The 25,620-nt window shown below is 45.0% G+C and overlaps 2 protein-coding genes across 2 annotated transcripts; both read left to right on the plus strand.

Moving 5' to 3' along the window:
- The first annotated feature begins 69 nt into the window (after positions 1–69).
- On the plus strand, positions 70–9,250 carry LOC103281279 (gastrula zinc finger protein XlCGF26.1). Its single transcript, XM_008122538.3, has 5 exons — positions 70–188; positions 3,214–3,806; positions 4,115–4,188; positions 4,510–4,636; positions 5,792–9,250. Exons 2-5 carry the CDS (start codon positions 3,536–3,538, stop codon positions 7,288–7,290), a joined length of 1,971 nt encoding a protein of 656 aa, XP_008120745.2. The 5' UTR covers positions 70–188; positions 3,214–3,535; the 3' UTR covers positions 7,291–9,250.
- Positions 9,251–12,575: 3,325 nt separating this feature from the next.
- Positions 12,576–25,328, plus strand: LOC103281285 (zinc finger protein 708). Its single transcript, XM_062972969.1, has 5 exons — positions 12,576–12,617; positions 15,959–16,546; positions 18,015–18,103; positions 20,745–20,865; positions 21,686–25,328. Exons 2-5 carry the CDS (start codon positions 16,042–16,044, stop codon positions 23,554–23,556), a joined length of 2,586 nt encoding a protein of 861 aa, XP_062829039.1. The 5' UTR covers positions 12,576–12,617; positions 15,959–16,041; the 3' UTR covers positions 23,557–25,328.
- The last annotated feature ends 292 nt before the right edge of the window (positions 25,329–25,620 follow it).

The following is a 25,620-nucleotide window of genomic DNA, read 5'->3' on the forward strand; positions in this document are numbered from 1 at the left end:
CTAGAGGGAAGGAGGAAATACGAAGCGTCGCCTCTTCCGGTCCGGGGTGACGTGGGCGGGGTTTCCTCTGTAATACTCCTCGGAGGGCTTGGCGGGGGCGGGGCCGGAAGTGGTTCTCCTGAGGAACGTCTTCTGGGCGCAGGCGTCGTCTTCTGAGGGGATTTGGAGGCTCCCTTCAGGGCTGACAGGTAGGGCCGGAGGGCGGGGAGGGAGCGGCCAGTCAGGGGCTGGGCCAGCAGGCAGGGGAGGGGGCCTCCGCCAGGAAGGCTCAGGCGGCACAGCCTTGGGGGTGGCAGGGGAGGGGGGCAGGGAGGAGGGGCTGGAATCAGGACAAGGAGGCCTCCCAGGCCTTGGCTTCAGGCACCAAAATACCCTGGTTGGGAGCTGTGGGGCCTGCAAAAAGTGTGTGTGGGGGGGGGGGAGCAGTGCAGTAACAAATTACAATATTCATTTAGTCACACAGACAGCAGCTATTTTGTTTTTTGGCTTCAGGCACCAAAATACCCTGGTTGGGAGCTGTGGGGCCTGCAAAAAGTGGTGGGGGGGAGCATTGCAATAACAAATTACAATATTCATTTAGTCACACAGACAGCAGCTATTTTGTTTTTTGGCTTCAGGCACCAAAATACCCTGGTTGGGAGCTGTGGGGCCTGCAAAAAGTGGGGGGGGGGGGGGAGCATTGCAATAACAAATTACAATATTCATTTAGTCACACAGACAGCAGCTATTTTGTTTTTTGGCTTCAGGCACCAAAATACCCTGGTTGGGAGCTGTGGGGCCTGCAAAAAGTGGGGGGGGGGGGAGCATTGCAATAACAAATTACAATATTCATTTAGTCACACAGACAGCAGCTATTTTGTTTTTTGGCTTCAGGCACCAAAATACCCTGGTTGGGAGCTGTGGGGCCTGCAAAAAGTGTGTGGGGGGGAGCATTGCAATAACAAATTATAATATTCATTTAGTCACACAGACAGCAGCTATTTTGTTTTTTGGCTTCAGGCACCAAAATACCCTGGTTGGGAGCTGTGGGGCCTGCAAAAAGTGGGGGGGGGGGGAGCAGTGCAATAACAAATTACAATATTCATTTAGTCACACAGACAGCAGCTATTTTGTTTTTTGGCTTCAGGCACCAAAATACCCTGGTTGGGAGCTGTGGGGCCTGCAAAAAGTGTGGGGGGGGGAGCATTGCAATAACAAATTACAATATTCATTTAGTCACACAGACAGCAGCTATTTTGTTTTTTGCTTCAAAAACTATACAAAGATGAAAGTTTCAAAATAAATCATATCTAAATCAGGAATGGTGGAAATATAGCCCAAGTCTTTCCAGAACCCCTTGTAAAATAATAATAATAATGAATGGTTGCTGTGAGTTTTCCAGGCTGTATGGTCATGTTCCAAAAGCATTGTCTCCTGACGTTTCGCTCACTGTGGCAGTCATAGAATCATAGAATAGTAGAGTTGGAAGAGACCTCATGGGCCATCCAGTCCAACTAAGAAGCAGGAAATCGCATTCAAAGCACCCCCGACAGATGGTCATCCAGCCTCTGCTTAAAAGCCTCCAAAGAAGGAGCCTCCACCACAGTCCGGGGGAGAGAGTTCCACTGTCGAACAGCTCTCACAGTCAGGAAGTTCTTCCTGATGTTCAAGTGGAACCTCCTTTCCTGTAGTTTGAAGCCATTGTTCCGCGTTCTAGTCTCCAGGGCAGCAGAAAACAAGCTTGCTCCCTCCTCCCTATGACTTCCCTTCACGTACTTGTACATGGCTATCATGTCTCCTCTCAGGTTGTGAGGTCTGTTGGAAATTAGGCAAGTGGGGTTGATATACAGTAGAGTCTCACTTATCCAAGACTCAGAAGCTCCAACTAGTACAACGTGTGGCAGCCAGATTAATAACTGGGGTGACTTACAGGGAACGTACCACCCACTTATTAAGCCAGCTCCACTGGCTGCCGATATGCTACCGAGTCCAATTCAAAGTGCTGGTTTTGACCTATAAAGCCCTAAACGGTTCTGGCCCAATCTACTTGTCTGAACGTATCTCCTCCCATGAGCCAGCAAGATCTCTGAGATCATCTGGAGAGGCCCTGCTCTCAGTCCCACCTGCCTCGGAGGCACGGCTGGTGGGAACGAGGGACAGGGCCTTCTTGGTGGTGGCTCCTCGGCTGTGGAACACCCTCCCAAGAGAGATGCATCAAATCCCAACCCTCTTGGGCTTGAGAAAAGCCCTAAAAACATGGCTGTATGCCCAGGCTTTTAATCAATAAATGGCAAAGATGACACGGACCGAACTATGGACAAAGCGTGAGGATGAATGGATCTGATTTTATGTTTGAAACGTATATTTTAATTTACAATTTATTTTAATAGTTGTAACTGTTTTATGTGCTGTTTTATATTGATTTGTATGGGCATCTAATGGTTGCCACTGTTGTCTTCTGAGGAGTTTGATCCTGCAGAGTTTGCAATGCAGCAATGGAGGCAGACTCAAAGCCTCCTTGTTTTATGGAGGGAGGGGATCAGGAGCCCCCTCTGAAGCCAGCCAAGGGATCCCTGCATTCAATGGAAGAGTCCCTTTGCTGATCCTTCTGTTTCTCTTGCAGGGTCAAGAAAAGGAGGCTTCCTAGATTTTAGCTTCAGGCAACAGAATCTCTTGGGTAGAAGCTATGGGGCCTGCAGTGGGGAAGCATTGCTATAACCATAGTCAAAAGATTAGGTTTGAGAAAACAAGGGAATCGGAGGAATACATAAAATAAGAGATATCTTCTTTTTTTCAGGCACTTTCAGTGTATTTTATCTTTGCCTTTGGATACACTCTTCATCCACTTTGGAAGCACCTGAGGCCCCTTCTACACTATCCCTTTATCCCAGGATCTGATCTGAGATTATATGCATTGCTTATCCCAGATTATATGGCAGTGGAATTTATATAATCTGGGATCTGATCCTGGGAGATAGGGCAGTGTAAATCCAGCCAAAGTTTGAGAATGCAGGGGATTCACAAAATAAGAGGAGGGATTTGGGAGCTGGAACAGTTGAGAGGACCCTGTCTTTGTTCTGTGAGAAGTTCAGGACTCTTTCCTTGAATCCAGGTTTTTTCTCTCTATCCATACCGAGAAGCCAGCCATCTATTTAACATTCATAGTCAAACATTTATCCTGCCCCAAAAACCTCATTATGAGAGCCTCATTATCATCTTGTTTTCTTTTTTCAGGCACTTTCAGTGTATTATATTCTTGCCTTTGGATAAACTCTTCATCCACTTTGGAGGCACTTGAGAAGCACTGAACAAAGATGGAAAGGCAAGAGCCAGCTGGCTTCCAATTATAAGCATTTTCTGCTATTGAGGCAGAGAGTGGTGGAGCATTCTGGAAGGACCTTTGGAAGCACAACCTGGAAAGCAGTCTGCTACGTTCATACCTTCAGTGCCAGCTCTTTCAGCATTTCCGCTATGAGGAGGCCTTGGGGCCCCGAGTGGTTTGCAGCCGCCTCCACTCTCTCAGCCATCTGTGGCTGAAGCCAGAGAAGAATCCCAGATGCTGGACCTGGTGATCCTGGAGCAGTTCCTGGCCGTCCTTCCTGCGGAGATGGAGGGCTGGGTGAGGGAATGTGGGGCAGAGACCAGTTCCCAGGCCGTAGCTTTGGCTGAAGGATTCCTCCTGAGTCGGGCAGAAGAGGAGAAAGTTCTGCAGGAAGAGCGGCAGGAGAGAGAGGTCCTTCAGGCCCAGGAGACCCCATTGGAGACCAGCCAGGGCTTCACTTCCAGGTGGATCAAGCTGGAGAAGGACACAAGCGTTGCTCCACCAGGTGAGAGGCCTCCCTTTTGCTTGGTCCTCGCTCTCAAGGTTCCCCCAAATATATGGTCTTTGATTATACCCCCATAAACTTGTCTTCAATAGCTGGATTGTTAGAACATTTCTAAAAATAGCAATTAGAATATTTAGATGCATGCTGGTATTGTATGAAACTGGCTGCATTGAATGAATGCTTATGCCAGATTAAACATTGTCAGTTCTTTCAGTTCCTTTTTGAGTCTTTTAAAATTGTAAACCTAAAAGGGAGACAAAATATAGAAATTAACTTTCTCTTCCCTTCCCTTCATTGGTATTTCATAGGGGAGGAACCAAGGATCCTAGGAAGCTCATCTGTTTCTGAAGCTGGAGAAAGGGCCTCCATGGAACAGGATCAGGTAAAAGGATGGAAGTAGAAATGAACTGGAGATAATTCTGGAATTGTCCAGGGCCACATCATGTGCCTGGATAGTTTCTTTCATTGGTTTGTTTTCTGCTTCTGTTGCCCAAGCTTCCTTTTAAGTCAGTGGTTCTCAACCTGTGGGTCCCCAGATGTTTTGGCCTTCAACTTCCAGAACTCCTAACAGTTGATAGCTCGATTGCTTTTTCAACTTCTAGATTTTGTGAATCTGTTGCAAACTGTCTTAATTCTCTAACTGGGAAAAAATATGCCTAGTAATGCAAGAAGCATTGCTGACCTGTGTGTCCTAATCCTCCAGTTTCAGGTGACTTTTGAGGATGTGTCTGTTCATTTCAGTGAGGAAGAGTGGGTCCTGCTAGATCTGGATGAACAGGCCCTGCACTGGGAGGTCATGAGAGAGAATTATGAGATGTTGGCTTCTTTAGGTAAGAATCCCTCTGCATCTTGGTCAGAAATGCCACCTGTTTCTGCAGTTTTGCTGCATAAATTCAAACATTTTCCCATTGTTCAGGAGAATGTGTGTAACTATATTTTGAGCCCATTTAACCATACAGTCTTTCTCTTGTTCTTCCTCCATGTTATATCATTTTTAAAAATCAAATGATTACCCCCTGGATGAAACTGAACTTTCAAATCTGATTCAATTACTACAAGTTTAAACAGGTTTTTATCAATCTTGAATTATTCTGTGATTTTTCTATGGGCAGACTATTTGATTATTTGCAAGTTAGCCATCATCCCTCCAAAGTATCTTTCCTCCCTTCCAAAACCAAAGGCTGGTTATATTGAAGAGGAGTCTGAGAGGGCAATTAGGGTAAGAGATGGGAAGCGAGTTTCTGCTAGCCGCCTCCTCCATCTTCTTCCCTCCCTCTTCCCTACAACTAGACCTTGCATGGTCATAAGGATCACAGAGAAGAAAGGGAATCTGGGAGGCAGCTAGAGAAAGACGGTGGGGGAGTTGAACTGAGCTTTGTCTGCCACTCTCCCTTGCAAACCAGAGCTCACATGGAGACTCCAGTTACAGTGTGTGGGGAGGGATCGAGGGGTGCTAATCAAATTTGCAGGTGAATTTAGAGAGAGTTAGCTAATATCCCAGAGGACAGGACCAGAATCCAAAATGATCTTAATACATTAGAAAATTGGGGCAAAACAAATCAAATTAATTTGAGCAGGGAGAAAACTCCCCAAATTTATTTATTTTTAGTTAAAGGGTTATATTACATTGTCTGCAAATGCAACTTTAATCAAGCAAAAATTCTTTCTTCTTAGGAAAACAGGTCATTCTCCAGAACTGATATGTTTTTGATATTTAAATATTACCTCGTAAAATAAGAGTCACGACTGTTTTACAATTTTGGATCATAATTCTGTTGCTCTGCTGTTGTTTAACAAAACAGGAAAATTTAATTTAAAATTTAAAATTATTATTACATGATGAAAAAGATTCTTTGAAAGTGAAAAATCTGTTTAAAAACTGAAGGAAATATGAATAACAGGACTGAGATTAGGATGGTAGTTGATGGATATCATGCTTCTGTTTTTTTTTTATGCCGTCATAGTTTCTCTCTCTTTTCTTCAAGATGGTGCTGGAAAGGAGAGTGAAACTGGGGGAGCATTATGTAAAGTGTGGCTGGAAGCAACAAGATATAAAGACCGGGAAGAGGGAAACCTGGAAATGGGAACTGAAGACTATAGAAGGAACCAGTGCCCTCCCCACACCAGGGAAACTACAATCCAAGAAACAGTAGACGAAAGCAGCGTGATCAAGAACTGTCCTATCTTTGAGAATGGCTTCTTCAATGAGTCATCATGCCTCTGTATCACAAACGATATAGAGAAAGGACAAGCTAAATGCCAACAATTGAGAGAAGGCTTTGGATCTAGTATACTCATTACAAACTATGAAAAACCACAAATAATGGACAAACCATATAAATGCCCGGAGTGTGAAAAATGTTTCCCTCGTAAAGGAAGTTTGAGAAGACACCGAAAATCCCACTTGGGAGAGAAACCATATAAATGCCTAGAGTGTGGGAAAGGATTTACTGAAAAGAGAACTCTTATTGGACATGAAAGGAATCACAGAGGAGAGAAGCCCTATAAATGCCTGGAGTGTGGGAAGAGTTATAGTCTTAAATCCGTTCTTATAACTCACCAGGACAGTCATACAGGAGAGTGTGGGAAGAGTTTTAGCTACCAGTTAGACCTCAATAATGTCCAAGATAGTCATATAGAAGATAAATCAAAGACATGTCTAGACTGTGGGAAGAGCTTCCGTCGGAGAGCAAACCTCAGGAAGCACCAGAATATCCTCACAGCAGAGAAGCCGTATAAATGCCTGGAGTGTGGCAAAGGCTTCCGTCAAAAAGATGCCCTAAGCAGACACCAGATAACTCACACGGGAGAAAAGCCATACCAATGCCTGGAGTGTGGGAAATGCTTTCATCATAAAGGAGCTCTAAGCACACACACAAAAATGCATATAGAAGAGAAGCCATATAAATGCCTGGAGTGTGGGAAAGGCTTCTGTCAAATACGAGCCCTAAGCAGACACCAGATAACTCACACCGGAGAAAAGCCATATCAATGCCTGGAGTGTGGGAAATGCTTTCGTCGAAAAGGGGCCCTAAGCAGACACGAAAAAACTCACACAGGAGAGAAGGCATATACATGCCTGGAGTGTGGGAAGGGCTTTATTGACAAGAGAAGTTTCATTGGGCATGGGATGATCCACAGGGGAGAGGCACCCTATAAGTGCCAGGAGTGCGGCAAGGGCTTTATCTACAAGAGAAGTCTTTCCCTGCATGAGATGAATCACAGAGGAGATAAACCCTATAGTTGCCTAAAGTGTGGGAAGAGCTTTAGCAGCCAATCTATTCTCAAAAATCACCAGGATATTCATATAGAAGAAAAGCCATGCACATGCCTGGAATGTGGGAAGAGCTTCAGTAGGAGAAAAAGCTTTAAGGTCCACCAAAAACTCCATATGGGAGACAAACCATATAAATGCCTGGAGTGTGGTAAAGCCTTTACTAAGAGGAAATATCTTATTGGACATAAAATGCATCACAGAGGATAGAACTATCAATGTCTAGAATCTGGAAAGAGTTTTATGTTCAAATCACGTCTCAAAACTCACAAGGACAGAAAGCATACGCCTGCCAAGAGTGTGGGGAAGAGTTCAGTCTTCAAAATAGCCACACAATGAGGAAAACACATCTGGACAGAAGACCGTTCTGGTCTTTGTGTTGATTCCCTCTTGATCAGTGTAAAACTGAGCCCCCGGTGGCACAGTGGGTTAAAGCCTTGTGACTTGAAGGTTGGGTTGCCGACATACAATATATTATATCGTCATTATAGTACAATATAAGCATTATATATTACTATATTGTACTATACCACTATACTGTAATAGTATTACTAATATTACGGAGCCCCCAGTGGCATAGTGGGTTAAATCCTTGCAACTTGAAGGTTGGGTTGCTGACCCGAAGGCTGCCAGGTTCGAATCCAATCCGGGGAGAGCGCGGATGAGCTCCCTCTATCAGCTCCAGCTCCCCATGCAGGGACATGAGAGAAGCTTCCCACAAGGATGGTCAAAACATCAAACATCTGGGCATCCCCTGGGCAACGTCCTTGCAGATGGCCAATTCTCTCACACCAGAAGCGACTTGCGGTTTCTCAAGTCGCTCCCAACACGAAAAAAGTGGGTCTTCTTTTGGCACACTTTAAGGAATAGTACTGGCCATGTGGAATTGTCGATGCCTCACCAGCAAATATGATGTCGTATCCACACTATTTTCCTCATTTTTGGATGTAAGTTCTTTTTTGTGCTTGTTTTAGAATGTCAGCTGAAATTTGCTTAATTTCTTCTGTCCTTTTGCAGTGAAATAAAGGTATTTTATGGCCTCATGGTGTAACGATTTGAGCATTGGACTGTCCCTCTGGAAATCAGGGCTTGAAGCCCTATTTGGCCCTGGAAGCCCACTGGTTGGCCACGAGCAGGTTGTATCGAGTCATCACAAAGGCCAATGTCAACCCCCCTCAGGACAAATCCTGCCAAGTCAACCCCAAACATCTGAAACAACTTTAAGACATAGAACAATATGCTCAGTCAGATATACAGGCATCCTCTGCCATTCAATAGACAAAAGCTCCATCCCTGACCCAATAGCATTGCAAAACCTTCATGGTCCAGCTGTGCCCAAACCAATTCAGCCTGGCTGACCTGTCAAGCCTATTTTTAAGTTTTTGGATGAGGACTGGAATGCTCTGCAAGGTAGGAGAATCAATCTTCCACAGCTTCAGATTGTTTGGGTTGCTTTGCTAGCTTGGGGGCAAAAAAAATTGCCACAAATTGCTTGAAAAGGACATTTTCAAAATTTCCTGGCCTCAAGGACAACATGCAACCCATGGGCCAAACGTTGCCTACCCTTAGGTTAAATCTCATGGAAAGTTTTCTAAGAAGAGAGCCTCCCCATCCATCAATACGGTTACAGAATGGAAGATGGTAGAAATGGTCTCCCTGGCTATTAAAGCTTCACCTGGGGCAGGGCTGTGTTCTCCTCCCCTTGTAGAAATGCTTGGAGGATGGAAGGAGGTTTCCTCACCTTGGGATTTCTCTTACCTTTGCCTTCAGGTAGATGTGAAGTCACATCAATGCTGTGAGTATGGAAAGACCCACAAAGTGGATTCAGGACTTTTAATAGCAAGAAATTAATATATTTTGTAAACACCCCTTTTCTCCGTATAGAAATGTGTTCTAGTTCAGCAAATACCATTTTTTAAAATCAGCCTGTTGACAAAAGACACTTTACAGTTGAGACTGAAGAAGTCCTGAACATCTAATGGTATATCTACTTTGTGATTGTTATGTATTTTATATTGTTGTATTTTATATTGTGTCTTTTATACTGTGTATTTTATACCACTGTATTTTATTTATTGTATGCTGTTGGGCTTGGCCCCATGTGAGCTGCCCCTAGTCCCCTCAGGGAGATGGGGCAGGATATAAAAATAAAGTTGTTGTTATATTATTATTATTGTGTGTATTGTATACTAAATTTTATTTTTTTAAAGGTATCTTGTCTAGCATTGCAAGCAAAACAATATCTGGTATCTTGTCACCACAAGTTTTGCAAGACGGTTACCCTAAACTCTGACATGAAGACGCAAATACACCTGCCATAGAGCTATCAACAACCAGACAGGTACTAGCATGTTGTTGGACCACTGCCGTCACAATATATTTACATAACACAAACACTTCAGCTTTTAAAATGCTTATTACATCAGAGCCACTTAACTCATTTGAATCAATATCTGGATTTTGGTTTGGTCAACTCCAAGAGACTCATACATTGCCAAGACTAGCAAGCACCACTGATGTAAATATTTTTTCTCTTTTTTAATTTTAAAAAATGTTATTGAGTAAGAAACTAACAACAACGACTTATGACAAATACAAATCATACAAGAATTAATACAGACTGTACAATTACCACAAAATTGGCCAACTGGAGCCCCCAGTGGCACAGTGGGTTAAACCCTTGTGCCGACAGGACTGATGACTTGACCGTTGGGTTGCTGACCTGAAAGTTGCTGGTTCGAATCCAACCCAGGGAGAGCGCAGATGAGCTCCCTCTATCAGCTCCAGCTCCATGTGGGGACATGAGAGAAGCCTCCCACAAGGATGGTAAAAACATCCAGGCCTCCCATGGGCAATGTCCTTGCAGACAGCCAATTCTCTTCACACAAGAAGGGACTTGCAATTTCTCAAGTTGCTTCTGACATGGAAAAAATGGCAAGCTCATTTACCTCCACACCTGTGAACCCATCACCCAAGACTTCCAACACTACTCAGTATGGGATATATTCTGATTAAGAATCTACTCTTGTGTCTTTTGTTTTAATAAATTCTCCTTGTGGCTACTTTCAAATCTATGTTAGTCTTCCTTTCCAGATATCCAAATGCTAGCAGGATATTAAATGTACATACAATTTATTACAAGATAGATATGCTGGATTTTGTATCACAAAATCACAAGTCGAACACTTCCCAAGTGTCTAGGACTGTGTAATGTATTTTCGGATGATGCGTGCAGATCCCAGCAGGGTGGCCTTTTGCAGTTGGCAGATCGTGATTTTGTCAATGTCTATTGTTTCCAAATGCCGGCTGAGATCTTTTGGCACGGCACCCAGTGTGCCCATCACCACCGGGACCACCTGCACTGGTTTCTGCCAGAGTCTTTGAAGTTCAATCTTGAGGTCCTGATAGCGGCTGAGTTTTTCCTGTTGTTTTTTGTCAATGCGACTGTCACCTGGGATGGCGACATCAATGATCCAAACCTTTTTCTTTTCCACAACTGTGAGGTCTGGTGTGTTGTGTTCCAGAACTTTGTCAGTCTGGATTCGGAAGTCCCACAGTATCTTTGCGTGCTCATTTTCCATTATCTTTGCAGGTTTGTGATCCCACCAGTTCTTTGCTGCTGGGAGGTGGTACTTGAGGCATAAGTTCCAATGAATCATTTGGGCCACATAGTTGTCCCTCTGCTTGTAGTCTGTCTGTACGATTTTCTTACAGCAGCTAAGGATATGATCCATAGTTTTGTCAGCTTCCTTGCACAGTCTGCATTTTGGGCCATCAGCTTTCATTTTTCAATCTTGGCATTTCAATCAAAATTGCATTTGTTCTGATGGCTTGCTCCTGGGCTGCAAGGATCAGGCCTTATGTCCCCTTCTTTAGGGTCCCATTCGTGAGCCATAGCCAGGTCTTCTCCTTGTCAGCTTTTCCTTCAATTTTGTTAAGGAACTTTCCATGCAATGTTTTGTTGTGCCAGCTGTCAGCTCTAGTTTGTAGTGCGGTTTTCTTGTACTGTTTTTTTTTTTTTGTCTGCTGTGCTTTGAGGAGTTTCTGATTTTTGACTTCAATCAAAGCAGGTTCTTCACTTTGCTTTACATATTCTGCCAGGGCATGTTCTTTGACTGCTTTGGGGTGGGAGGAAAGAAAGGCCTCCATGGACCTCCTTCAGGGTGGGAGGAAAGAAAGGCCTCAACTGATCTCCTTCAGAGTGGGAGGAAAGAAAGGCTTTCACGGATTTCCTTCTGAGCGGGAGGAAAGAAAGTCCTCCACGGACCTCCTTCAGAGTGGGAGGAAAGAAAGGCCTCCATGGATTTCCTTCAGAGTGGGAGGAAAGAAAGGCTTTCACGGATTTCCTTCTGAGTGGGAGGAAAGAAAGGCCTCCACTGACCTCCTTCGGGCTGGGAGGAAAGGTAGACCTTCTTAGACCATCTTCAGGGTGAGAGGAAAGAAAGGCCTCCACAGACCTCCTTCGGGCTGGGGGGAAAGGTAGACCTTCTTGGACCATCTTCAGGGTGAGAGGAAAGAAAGGCCTCCACAGACCTCCTTTGGGCAAGGGGGAAAGGTAGACCTTCTTGGACCATCTTCAGGGTGAGAAGAAAGAAAGGCCTCCACAGACCTCCTTTGGGCTGGGGGGAAAGGTAGACCTTCTTGGACCATCTTCAGGGTGAGAGGAAAGAAAGGCCTCCACAGACCTCCTTTGGGCTGGGGGGAAAGGTAGACCTTCTTGGACCATCTTCAGAGTGAGAAGAAAGAAAGGCCTCCACGGACCTCCTTCCGAGTGGGAGGAAAGAAAGGCCTCCACGGACCTCCTTCAGGGTGGGAGGAGAGAAAGGCCTCCACGGACCTCCTTTGGGCTGGGAGGAAAGGTAGACCTTCTTGGACCATCTTCAGGGTGAGAAGAAAGAAAGGCCTCCACGGATTTCCTTCAGGGTGGGAGGAAAGAAAGGCCTCCTCGGACCTCCTTCGGGCTGGGAGGAAAGGTAGACCTTCTTGGACCATCTTCAGGGTGAGAAGAAAGAAAGGCCTCCACGGATTTCCTTCAGGGTGGGAGGAAAGAAAGGCCTCCTCGGACCTCCTTCGGGCTGGGAGGAAAGGTAGACTTTCTTGGACCATCCTCAGGGTGAGAGGAAAGAAGGGCCTCCATGGACTTCCTTCAGGGTGGGAGGAAAGCAAGGCCTTCATGGGCCTCCATGGACCTCCTTCAGGGTGGGAGGAAAGCAAGGCCACCCTGCCTTGCTTGGTTGAAGAGAGGGTGGCCTGGAGACCAGGATGGAGCCAGAGGGATGTCTCTGGATCTCCTCCTCCTGGCCTCAAGGAGGCCTACCTAGGACTGGATTGGGGGGGGATACAGAGAAGGAGGGAGGGGGTTCTCATGGGAGCCCCTGGCAGAAAAGAGGAGACCCCTCCCCCCAAAAGGGGCGTGGCCAAAGGGGAATGGGGCGTGGCCTGGAGGAGAAGCCCCGCCCCCAGAGAAGGATTGTCTCAGGGAGAGGAGTCAGGTGATGCTCTGGCTCTTTCCGCCCCTTCTCTCTGGAAGCCACGAGGTGAGGCCTCTTTCCTCTCGGTGGGATTTGGGGAGGGTCTGGGGGGGGAGGGTAGGAGACCCCCTTGTTAGAAGACCCAGCCTGGCCGGGAGGGAGTGGAAGAACCTCCATAGGTGTCTTTTCCAACTTGCTTCCTTTCACAAGTTAAGCCAATGGGGTTTTGTCCTGCATCCATAGGAGTCCATAGGATCAGGCATGGGCAAACTTTCCAACTTGGGGTCCACTTGTTGGGCAGGGGAGAAGGGGGAGGGGGTTCTCCCCAAGCCCCCTCCCTGCATTTCCCTCCTTTTCCTCTTCTCTTTTGGAGGCAGAAAGTGAAGGAAAGACCAAAAAATGTCTGCACCCCAAAAGGGTTGGTCTTGGTCAGGATGGGATGGTGGGCGGGAGAGAACAAAGTCTCTCCATGAGACCCCTGTATTGCCAACTCCTGATAGAACTGGAAGAATCCTAGAGTTGGAAGAGACCTCGTGGGCCATTCTGCCCAGAAGCAGGGAAATCACGTTCAAAGCACCCCCGACAGATGGCCATCCAGCCTCTGTTTCAAAGCCTCCAAAGAAGAAGCCTCCACCACATTCCTAGGCAGAGAGTTCCACTGCTGAACAGCGCTCTCTCACAGTCAGGAAGTTCTTCCTCATGTTCAGCTGAAGTTTCCGGGCCGTATTCAAGGGCAGCCCCACGTAGAAAGCATTGCAGCAATCCAATCTGGATGTGACCAAGGCGTGGACCACCATGGCCAAATCCAGCATCTCAAGTTCTAATAATTTAAAAAAAATTATTACACACAGCCAGCAGACAGCAAAAAAGAAAAGAAAAACAAGGAAATAAAAACAAAAAACTCAGCGATAACTCTAGAGCAGCAGAAAGTCAGTTTTCCCCTTCCCTCCCTCCCTCCCTCCTCCTCAATAGGACACCCTTGGAAATCTGGAAACATCTGGTTCTCATGATCCATCTCTACCTTCTCTTCTCCCAGGTAAACGTTTCACAGTAGGAAGGAAAAAGAAGAAAGGAAGGAAGGAAGGAAGGAAGGAGGAAAGAGGGAAGGAAGGATGAAAAGGTGGAAGGAAATAAAGGAGGGAAGGAGAAAGAGGAAGATAAGGAAGAAAGGGAAAGATGGAAGGAAAGGTGGAAGAGAATGGAGAGAGGGAAGGGAGAAGGAAGGAAAGACAAAAATGAAGGAAGGAAGGAGGAAGGAAGGAAAAAGAGAAGGAAGGAAGGGTGGAAGAGAATGGAGAGAGGGAAGGGAGAAGGAAGGAAAGACAAAAATGAAGGAAGGAAGGAGGAAGGAAGGAAAAAGAGAAGGAAGGAAGGGTGGAAGAGAATGGAGAGAGGGAAGGAAAGACCAAAGTGAAGGAAGGAAGGAGAGATGGAAGGAGGAAGGAAAAAGAGAAAGAAGGATAAAATGGTGAGAGAGAGGAGCGCCTGAGAAAAGAGTCCAAAGGACTGCATCCGGCCCCTGGGTCTAGGTTTGCCCAGACCTGTTCTAGGTTTGACCACACCTGGAATCACACTGTATCCAATTCTGGGCGCTATAATTGAATGAAGGTGTTGACAAGCTGGAAAGTGTCCAGAGGAGGGCGACTCAAATGATCAAGATTCTGCAGAACAATCCCTATGAGGAGCGGCTGAAAGAGCTGGGCATGTTTAGCCTGCAGAAGAGAAGGCTGAGAGGAGACATGATGAGGGTTACATATTAATAAGTGAGGGGAAGTCCATAGGGAGGAGGGAGCAAGCTTGTTTTCTGCTGCCCTGGAGACTAGGACGCCATGGAACAATGGCTTCAAACTACAGGAAAGAAAGGAGATTCCACCTGAACATGAGGAAGAACTTCCTCACTGGGAGAGAGAACTGTTCAGCAGTGGAACTCTCTGCCTAGGAATGTGGTGGAGGCTCCTTGTTTGGAGGCTTTGAAACAGTCTGGATGGCCATCTGTTGGGGGTGCTTTTCCTGCTTCTTGGCAGAATGGAGTTGGGCTGGATGGCCCACGAGGCCAGGGAGTCACTAGAGAAAACAGGGAAGAGTCAGAGCTGGAGAAAAAGGGGGAAGAGGCAGCTCAATACAAAAACTCACAATTTTATAACAATATGTAGACAGAAAAAAGGGGGGAATGAGCCCAGTGCTGTTGGAAGGCAACAGAGGAAAGAGGGGATGGAGGCAGAACACATGAATGTATTTCCAGTGCCCTAAATCCCAGCCCACTTCCATTACTTTGGCCCCCAAATCCATCCTAACATTACACAGATGAGACTTCCTCCTTTTTAAAAACAATCCACTCCTAGAGAAATGCTGTTCAAGCACGATATCAAACCTCTACTGAAAATGAATTATGTGATATTTCACTGCTAGTTTATATATCTTATCACTGAATAGGTGTGTATGTATGGGTCATATACATACATACTCACATATTGGGAGCTCCCTGTGGTGCAGCATGTTAAAGCGCTGAGTTGTTAAACTTCCAGACCGAAAGATCACAGGTTCGGATCCGGGGAGCAGAGTTAGCAACGGCAGTTAGCCCCAGCTTCTGCCAAGCTAGCAGTTCAAAAACATGCAAATGTGAGTAGATCAATAGGTACCGCTCCAGCGGGAAGGTAACAGCGCTCCATGCAGTCATGCCAGTGGCCACATGACCTTGGAGGTGTCTACGAACAACGCTGGCTCTTCGACTTAGACATGGAGATGAGCACCAACCCCCAGAGTCAGGCACGACTGGACTTAACGTCAGGGGAAAACCTTTACCTTTACTTTATGGGTCATATAGAAGGGAAAAATGAGACTTTTTATACATCTCAAGGCATGTGCAGAATAACGGGAAGGTTAGCTGAAAGCACACGTTGAGGGGTAATAATAATAATAATAATAATAATAATAATACAATAATAATAATAATAATAATTAATAATATTATTACATATTACATTTGCTGCTGTGCCAAAAGATCTCAGCCGGCATTTGGAAACAATAGACATTGACAAAATCATGATCTGCCAACTGCAAAAGGCCACCCTACTGGGATCTGCACACATCAGCCGAAAATACATCACACAGTCCTAGACACTTGGGAAGTGTTCGACTTGTGATTTTGTGATACGAGGTCCAGCATGTCTTATCTTGTTTGCTGAGTCATACAACAACAACAATAATAACAATAATAATAATATGGCGGCACCTGGAAGGTAAAAGTAAAGTGAATGGATTCCCGCAGCAGTGCTTCATTATATTTAATCTCGAAACACCCATTGGGAAAAATATACAGAAGCCACCCACAATTGGGTTGTAAACTCACTTTTTTCTGTTTAGGCTTTTGCTGGTTTGCAGATATTTAGGCTTTTGCTGGTTTGCAGGTACTTTACTTGGACTTCATCTCTCCATAATCTTGTGTAGCCTTTGTTCGTGGCATAAAAGGGGAAGAGGTTCTTCAACCAAGATGGAAGCTGTTTTGGAGCCCAGAGTGAAGATGGAGGAGCCAAACCAATGTGGCCCCGAAGGAGGAAGAGAGCCCAATACAACGTGGGGCAGGAGAAGGGTTGTATCCTGGGGGAGAACCGGGCAGGATGCTCTAGATGAGAAGGGGTTCAGTGCAGACTTCCATGGGGCTGATGGGCCCCGAGAGGTCTGCAGCCGCCTCCACTCTCTCTGCCGCCTGTGGCTGAAGCCTGAGGAACATTCAAAGGCGGAGATGCTGGACCTGGTGCTCCTGGAGCAGTTCCTGGCCGTCCTTCCTGCGGAGATGGAGCGCTGGGTGAGGGAATGTGGGGCAGAGACCAGTTCCCAGGCCGTGGCTTTGGCTGAAGGATTCCTCCTGAGTCGGGCAGAAGAAGAGCGGCAGGAGAGAGAGGTCCTTCAGGCCCAGGAGGCCCCAGTGGAGACCAGCAAGACGTTCTCTTCTGGGTGGATTGGACTAGAGGACAACACAGGAGAGTCCTCTCTGGGTAAGATGTCATTTGCTCGGTCCTTGCTCTCAAGGATCTCCCAAATTTTGGGTCTACTGTTATGTCCCCTAATAGATGTTTCCATTGCTGTCTTGGAGGACAGAAGGTCTGCTCCACTGGGCAAGATCCCTTCTTCTCTTGGTCAATGTGTCCCCCCAAAAAGCTTGTCTTGAATAGCTGTTTTGTTAGAATGTTTCAAGAATGGGTTGCTGTGAGTTTTCCAGGCTGTCTGGCCATGTTCCAGAAGCATTCTCTCTTGACATTTCACCCACCCACATCTACGGCAAGCATCCTCATAGGTCAATGATGGGCAACCTTTTGCGCTTGGTGTGTCAAAATTCACCAAAAAACCTAGCATGACTTGGGTGGTGTGTCACTTCGAGAAAAAACCCATAATTTCGCAATATGTATATTTTAAATAACAAAAATATATAATTGTAATATATAACGGTATTTAATAAATCAAAAACTATTTACTACCATTATTTCCATGTACAACAATCTATGGTACCTCTTGCAGTTTCCACGCTGATTTCTCTCTATTGTAGTTTCAATGTAGTCATGAATAATGAATAATAATTTGATAATATATTACAATAATAATAGAATGATATAATAATTATATATATATATATATATATATATATATATATATATATATAAATAAATGTAATGTGCATAATTCCCATGGACTAAATAACAAAACCACTGGACCAAATTGCATCAAATTTGGCCACAAAAAATCTAGTCATCCAATCAATCTGCATGCGGCAGCGTGTCAGCAAAAATGGCTAGGTGTGTCAGTGCTGACATGCGTGTCATAGGTTGGCCATCACTGTCATAGGTCATGAGGTCTGTTGGAATCTAGGCAAGAAGGGATTACAGTAGAGTCTCACTTATCCAAGCTAAACGGGCCGGCAGAACCTTGGATAAGTGAATATCTTGGATAATAAGGATGGATTAAGGAAAAGCCTTTTAAACATCAAATTAGGTTATGATTTTACAAATCAAACACCAAAACATCATGTTATACAACAAATTTGACAGAAAAAGTAGTTCAATACGCAGTAATGTTATGTTGTAATTACTATATTTAGGAATTTAGCACCAAAATATCATGATATATTGAAACATTGACTACAAAAATGGCTTGGATAATCCAAAGGCTTGGATAAGTGAGACTCTACTGTATATATCTCTGGGAGAAAAAACTATGTTTGTTTGAGGCAAGTGTGAATGTTGCCGTTGGCCACCTTGATTCGCATTGAATAGCCTTGCAGCTTCAAAGCCTGGCTGCTTTCTGCCTGGGGAAATCCTTTGTTGGAAGGTGTTCGATGGCTCTGATTTTTTCCTATCTCAAATTCCTCTGTTTCTGCATGGTGTTCATTATTTACTGTCCTGATTTTAGAGTTTTTAAAATACTGTTCAGCTTCCCTTCCCTTCCCTTCCTATGTTTGCCGTTTCACAGGAGGTGAGCCCAGGGTGCTGGGAAGACGTGGCAGCTCCACTCTTTCTGATGCCGGAGAAGTGGCATCAGCATCAGTTCAACAAGATCAGGTAAAGTGATGACAGTAGAAATGAGCTGGAGATAATTGTGGAAATCTCCCTGTTCACTTCATATGAACTAGATAGAACTTGCTTTTCTTCTGTTTCCACCCAAGTTTCCTTTTAAGAAATCTCAGAATCCTGTTCCCGACGTCCGTTTTCTTCCACTAGAGCCCACACAGTTCCTTACACTTCTGATATTTTCAAACTTTTGTAGGATCAACATAATTGTATATTCTGGAATAACCACCCATGAGAAGTCTTATTAGCCATGCTTGTTCTAGGAATCATTTGTAAATCAGATGTTTGTAACTCAGGGCTGCCTATAATTCATCTGGTCTGAAGAGTCAAATTCGTTTACATTAACCAGACCTTCCTGTCCTGCCTCTTTGCCTATTGTGAAGGGATCCCTCCCTTGATATTGGTGAGAGGCATCTCTTGCCAGAAGCCCAACTTCATTAAATTTCAGACCATGGTCCAGGAAGTCAGTTCATTCCTGGTGGCATTGCCTGTGAAGCCAGTTATTCATTTTTCCTTCTCTCCCTTCCTGGAACTGGGAGGAGAGACGAAATGGCGACCTGGGCATCAAGGCCTTCAGCTTCCTATCCATAGCTTCAAAATCCCAGGTAACCTCCTGAAGGCTACAAATCGCACTATCCTTATTCATCATTACATATAATAAATCACTACTGACCAAGAGGTCATGAGTTCGAAGCCCAGGTCGGATTGAGTGCCCGACCATTAAATAGCCCCAGCTCATTGTTTATCTAAGCAACCCAAAAGACAGTTGCATCTGTCAAGTAGGAAATTTAGAGACCGATTCTGTGGAGAGGCTAGTTTAATTAATTTACGTCACCATAAAAATGTCCAGCAGTGTTGTGTTCTGGAAGATGAGGAAGTACTCCATGAAGGGCTCGGCATCACAGTGAATTATGAAGCAGCAGCTCCTCCTGTGGCCGGAATGGAGCATACCCTCAAGAAGCCAGAAGTTGGAAAATGTTAAATAGCCTCTGTGTCTCTGTCTGTGTGTTTGGTATGTCTAATGGCATTGAATGTTTGCCATGCATATGTACAGTGTGATCGCCCTGTTGCTAAAGACACCAGGCTGCACACAGAACGTAGTCTTTTGAAGTTTATTAGGAAATATTTATTTATTTTATTTGCAGCATTTATATTCCGCCCTTCTCACCCCGAAGGGGACTCAGGGCAGATCACATTATACACACATAGGGCAAACATTCAATGCCTTTTAACATAGAACAAAGACAAGACAAACATAGGCTTCGAGCGGGCCTCGAACTCATGACCTCCTGGTCAGAGTGATTCATTGCAGTGATTCATTGCAGCTGCTCTCCAGCCTGCGCCACAGCCTGAAATAGGGAAAAGATCGTTCATAAAAGGTACAATTTCGGTTCCAAAAGTTAGTTACTAAAACAAGGCCATAAGAAACAAATCCATAGAAACATTAGGCATGAAACAAGGTCCTTTCAAAAGAAGCCCAAGTCCCAGAAATGAGAATACATCCAGGCTACAAGATAATACAGGAAAGCAGACTTGGTTCTTGATTCAAGCGAGGAAATTGCTTTGATGAAGATTTCCTTCTCAGCAGACTGTTTTAATAGCATAACATGAAGGCATTTCTTTGCCATTTGACCTCCCTCTTATTTGCTATTCTGAGACTTCTGCACAACCCCCGAAATTCCACACGACTAGCCCGATCTAGAGAAGCGGCCTCATCGCTTCCAAGGCCACAGGCTCGTTAGTGTTATCAGGCTGAGGCTGGGAGCTACTCTCCCTTTCTGCTTCTTGCACCTGAAAACCATCATCAGTAACAACATCCGCCCTGAGTCCCCTTCGGGGTGAGAAGGGCTGAATATAAATGCTGTAAATAAATAAATTAAATAAAATGACATGAACCAAACGGAAGGGGCAATGGTCTGTGGACTAGACAAGCCTTGCCAGGCTCTCTTTTACGTCTTGGATGTTTGCTCCAGGGAGACAGCACACCTCTCAAGTCATCCTGTCAGGCCCACAAACCACGGCTTCTGTTCCCTCCATAGGAGGCCTCCTTCCACCACCACAGGCTTTCTTGGAGGATGTTCAGGGTCCATTCCATGTGCTCACTCTCCCAGGACACCTCAACATTCCCTGGGAACAAGCTCTGTTGCACTTCTTGGTCTACGTCATCACTGATGCTGGAAAGAAATGTGAATTAATTATGTAGCTCCCGATTTACAGAATAAATCCTGGCCCTTCTTCTGTCTGTAGCATTCTCCCAACAGTCTACCTCCTGTGTGTGCAAAGTGACCTCCTCCTCAGAGAGATCCCCTGTGTGATTCTCCTGGGATGGAAGCAAGCTCTTCCTCCCTAATATGTGGATACATGGGCCTCTAAGAGCACTTGCTACAAGTGTAGATACCCACATCTTCAGGCAATAACATGAACATACCACAACTGTTGCAGGTGACTGCATGAACTCCCATACCATCATTGATGCTTCTTACTTTTTTAGAAGACCCAGCTCACGACAGTTGGGGTGGCTACTCCTAAAAGTTATCTCTTTGAATTCTTTACTGAGACTTCAGTGGATCAGGATTCTTCTTAGCAGTAGTAGAACCACTAATGATTTGTGTGTCCAACTTTCTTCTTTCAGGTCATGTTTGAGGATGTGGCTGTACATTTCAGTGAGGCGGAGTGGGCCTTACTAAATACGGATCAACGGTCCCTGCACAGGGAGGTCATGGAAGAAAATTATAGGATGGTGTCTTCTCTGGGTAAGAATCAGCGTCTTGGTGCATAGTTCAGGAACATGAGTCATCTTTGGCCAGCACTTCTGATCCTAACCAGGCTGGAAGAAACAGTTCCCCTCTGGGCCCTACTTCTGAGGTGTTGCTCTTCAGTGGGACATTTACGCAATGCTTATTTGAACATGGTTTAGTAGGGTGGCTCATGGTGTTTTCGGGTTGCATGTTGCACCCCCTCCCACTGTACACAATACTATGGTGGGAGTGATCATCCAGAAAGGAGTTCTCCTTTGATGAGGCAAAGTTCTTCATAATAATAATAATAATAATAACTTTATTCTTATACCCCGCCCCATCTCCCCGAAGGGACTCTGGCCGCTTACATGGGGCCATGCCCAGACATAACAATATAAAAGCAAACAATGCAATAAAACAAATCAATCAACAATAAAAACAACAATAATGATAAAAACAGTCATAAAAGGTCAGCATACAAAATAGGTATTAAAAACATGAGTTGAATTCACGGATCTGGGCCAAAGTGCAAAATATGTCGAAGTCATCAGGGAGGGGTAGTTACCCAGCTGACGTAGTCATGAAAGCGCTAAGTGTAATACTGAGAAGGCATACCTATGGGTCTATGCTCAGTGGGCAAATAGGCCGAACCTACAAGGGTCAATCATCAAAGGCCTTCTGGAAGAGCCAGGTTTTCAGGTTCTTCAAAGTTCTTCAAATCTTCATACGAAGATTCTCGCCTCTTCTTTCTCCCTCTCACAACATTTTTGTAGTTGGCTGATTCCAGTCTTCCCTTTTCTCATGCCTTCCTACTTTATGTCTTTCTTCTTTCAAGGTGATGATGGACAAGGGAGTGAAAATGGGGGAGCTCCAAATAATATGTGGCTGAAAACAGGGAGACGTAAAAAGGAAGAAGAAAGAAGCCCGAGAATAGAAGCAGCAGGATACAACAGCAATCAGTGCCCTGTCGACACCAGGGAAATAACAATACAACAAACAATAGACGAAAACAGGGAGATGGGAAACAGCCCTGTCTCTGAGAATGGCTTCTTCAAGGAGGCATCTAGTATACACCCTGCACACAATGAGAAACATAAAATTGTGGACATGCCATATAAATGCCTGGAGTGTGGAAAATGCTATCCCAAAAAGAATACCCTAAGAAGACACCAAAAAACCCACATGGGAGAGAAGCCATATAAATGCCTGGAGTGTGGAAAATGCTATCCCAAAAACAATACCCTAAGAAGACACCAAAAAATCCACACGAGAGAGAAGCCATATAAATGCCTGGAGTGTGGAAAATGCTATCCCAAAAACAATACCCTAATAAGACACCAAAAAACCCACATGGGAGAGAAGCCATATAAATGTAAGAACTGTGGAAGATGTTTCACTGAGAAAGGATACCTCAAGAGACATGAAAGAACCCACACAGTAGAGAAGCCCTATAAATGCCTGGAGTGCGGAAAAGGTTTTTCTCATAAGATACTTCTTATTGGACATGAAATGAATCACAGAGGAGAGAAGCCCTATAAATGTCTGGAGTGCGGGAAGGGTTTTACTTGGAAATTTAGCCTAAAACTTCACCAAAACACCCACAGGGAAGAGAAGCCATATAAATGCCTGGAGTGTGGAAAAGGTTTCTGTCAGAGACAAAACCTCAAGAGCCATGAAAGCACCCATGCACAAGAGAAGCCATATAAATGCCTGGAGTGTGGAAAAGGTTTTTGTAATAAGAGAAGTCTTATTGGACATGAAATGAAACACAGAGGAGAGAAACCCTATAAATGCCAGGAGTGTGGAAAATGTTTCCTTCAAAAAGCACACCTCAAAAGCCACGAAAGAACTCACACACATGAGAAGCCATACAAATGCCTGGAGTGCGGAAAAGGTTTTACTAATAAGATCTGTCTTATTGGACATGAAATGAATCACAGAGGAGAGAAACCCTATAAATGCCTGGAGTGCGGGAAGTGTTTCTCTTTGAGTAGTCACCTAAAGCAGCACCAAAGATCCCACACGGGAGAGAAACCCTATAAATGCCAGGAGTGCGGAAAGGGTTTTTCTGCTAAGAAAAATCTCATTGGACATGAAATGAATCACAGAGGAGAGAAACCCCATAAATGCCTGGAGTGCGGGAAGAGTTTCACTTGGAGAGATAGCCTAAGGCTGCACCAAAAATCCCACAGAGGAGAGAAGTCCTATAAATGCCTGGAGTGTGGGAAACGCTTCCCTCAGATAGAAGTCCTCACTGAACATCAAAAAACCCACAAGGGAGAGAATCCATATAAATGCATGGAGTGTGGAAGATGTTTCTTTCTGAAATCAAACCTCAAGAGACATGAAATCATCCACACAGGAGAGAAGCCCTATAAATGCCTGGAGTGTGGAAAAGGTTATGCAGAAAAGAGAGCTCTTATAGGACATGAAATGAGTCACAGAGGAGAGAAACCCTATAAATGCCTGGAGTGCGGGAAGAGTTACAGCCTTAAAGCTGTCCTTACAGCTCACCAGAAGAGTCATAAAGGAGAGAGTGGGAAGAGTTTGAGCTACAAATCAGACCTCAAAAATGTCCAGGATATTCTTTTAGAAGGCAAAACCAAAGACATGTCTGGAGTGAGGGAAAAGCTTCCACGGGAGAGCAAGTCTCAAGGCCCACTAAAAAACCCACACGGGAGAGAAGTCAAAAAGCCTCGATTCTGAGAAGTGTGAGCTGCAAATCAATCCTCAAAGATGTGGGTTTTTTGGTGTCTTCTTAGGGAATGTTCATAGAAAGAGAAATTGTACATATTCCTGCCTTGTGGAAAGAATCATAGAATCATAGAATCATAGAATAGTAGAGTTGGAAGAGACCACATGGGCCATCTAGTCCAACCCCCTGCTAAGAAGCAGGAAATCACATTCAAAGCACCCCCGACAGATGGCCATCCAGCCTCTGCTTAAAAGCCTCCAAGGAAGGAGCCTCCACCACGGCCCCGGGGAGAGAGTTCCACTGTCGAACAGCCCTTCTCACAGTGAGGAAGTTCTTCCTGATGTTCAGGTGGAATCTCCTTTCCTGTAGTTTGAAGCCATTGTTCCGTGTCCTAGTCTGCAGGGCAGCAGAAAACAAGCTTGCTCCCTCTTCCCTATGACTTCCCTTCACATATTTGTACATGGCTATCATGTCTCCTCTCAGCCTTCTCTTCTGCAGGCTAAACATGCCCAGCTCTTTAAGCCGCTCCTCATAGGGCTTGTTCTCCAGACCCTTAATCATTTTAGTCGCCCTCCTCTGGACGCTTTCCAGCTTGTCAACATCTCCCTTCAACTGTGGTGCCCAAAATTGGACACAGTATTCCAGGTGTGGTCTGACCAAGGCAGAATAGAGGGGGAGCATAACTTCCCTGGATCTAGACGCTATTCCCCTATTGATGCAGGCCAGAATCCCATTGGCTTTTTTAGCAGCCGCATCACATTGTTGGCTCATGTTTAACTTGTTGTCCACGAGGACTCCAAGGTCTTTTTCGCACACACTGCTGTCAAGCCAGGCGTCCCCCATTCTGTATCTTTGATTTCCATTTTTTCTGCCGAAGTGAAGTATCTTGCATTTGTCCCTGTTGAACTTCATTTTGTTAGTTTTGGCCCATCTCTCTAGTCTGTCAAGATTGTTTTGAATTCTGCTCCTGTCTTCTGGAGTGTTAGCTATCCCTCCCAGTTTTGTGTCGTCTGCAAACTTGATGATCGTGCCTTCTAACCCTTCGTCTAAGTCGTTAATAAAGATATTGAACAGAACCGGGCCCAGGACGGAGCCCTGCGGCACTCCACTTGTCACTTCTTTCCATGATGAAGACGACGCATTGGTGAGCACCCTTTGGGTTCGTTTGCTTAGCCAATTACAGATCCACCTAACCGTAGTAGAGATGAGTTGCACAACAAGCTTCACAAAATAATAGGAAACCCAAATGCAAAAGAAGCCGTGGAAATGTCTGGAGTGTTAAAGCCATCACTCAGGAAAAAAAAAACTCCCCTTGAATTCTCTCAGAGGAGAGAAGCCTCTAAAAGCTCAGAGGGTGGGAAGAGTTGTGTCCTCGAATCAGGTCTCAAAACTCTCCAGGAGAGAAAGCATAGGCACGTCAAGAGTGTGGGAAGAGTTCGATCCTCAGTGGGCACCAGAGTGCTCACACAATGAAGAAACACATGTGGACAGAAAACTGTTCTAGCCTTTGTACAGATTCTCTCTTGTCTAGACTGACAGTTGATGGAAGTCATCTTGGACCTTTTCTTGGCACAATTAAGGGAGAACGTGGTACGTTCAGCCCAGTCCTGGCCTTGTGGCACTGTCACCACATGGTTGAGATGATGTCGTTTCCACACGGGTTTCCTCCTTTTCAGTTCTTTGTGCTTGTTTTAGAAAGTTCACTGAAATTTCTTCCATTTCTTGTATTCTTTTGGAAATGCTCAGAGAGAAATAAAGTTATCTTATAGCCTGGTGGTATAAATGGTTTGAGCCTTGTACTGTCCCTCTGTAAGACAAAGCTTGCAGCCCAACTTGGCTTTGGAAACCCACTGGTGTGTCTGGAGCAAGTGACATTCTCTCAGCCTCAGAGAAAGACAAAAGTGAAGTCCCTCAGGATCCAAATGCTAACCTGGGCTGATTATAGCTAATAGTGTAGCTATAAAGAATCCTTCAGCTGTAGAGTTCAATCTTAAAAGTCTCCAAAGGTTTATTAAAACAAAGTAAAAGAGTTCCCCTGACATTAAGTCTAGTCATGTCTGAATCTGGTGCTCATC

The sequence above is a fragment of the Anolis carolinensis genome, chromosome 2, assembly GCF_035594765.1.
Source record: "Anolis carolinensis isolate JA03-04 chromosome 2, rAnoCar3.1.pri, whole genome shotgun sequence".
NCBI lineage: Eukaryota > Metazoa > Chordata > Lepidosauria > Squamata > Dactyloidae > Anolis > Anolis carolinensis.

What these genes read in the sequence shown, in the direction of transcription:
- LOC103281279 (XM_008122538.3), top strand. Translation starts at nt 3,536, where the DNA reads ATGCTGGACCTGGTGATCCTGGAGCAGTTCCTGGCCGTCCTTCCTGCG. An exon ending in CACAAGCGTTGCTCCACCAG is followed by an intron (nt 3,807 to 4,114) that starts GTGAGAGGCCTC and finishes GGTATTTCATAG; the next exon opens with GGGAGGAACCAAGGATCCTA. An exon ending in CCTCCATGGAACAGGATCAG is followed by an intron (nt 4,189 to 4,509) that starts GTAAAAGGATGG and finishes CTAATCCTCCAG; the next exon opens with TTTCAGGTGACTTTTGAGGA.
- LOC103281285 (XM_062972969.1), top strand. Translation starts at nt 16,042, where the DNA reads ATGGAAGCTGTTTTGGAGCCCAGAGTGAAGATGGAGGAGCCAAACCAA. An exon ending in CATCAGTTCAACAAGATCAG is followed by an intron (nt 18,104 to 20,744) that starts GTAAAGTGATGA and finishes TTCTTCTTTCAG; the next exon opens with GTCATGTTTGAGGATGTGGC. An exon ending in TAGGATGGTGTCTTCTCTGG is followed by an intron (nt 20,866 to 21,685) that starts GTAAGAATCAGC and finishes TCTTCTTTCAAG; the next exon opens with GTGATGATGGACAAGGGAGT.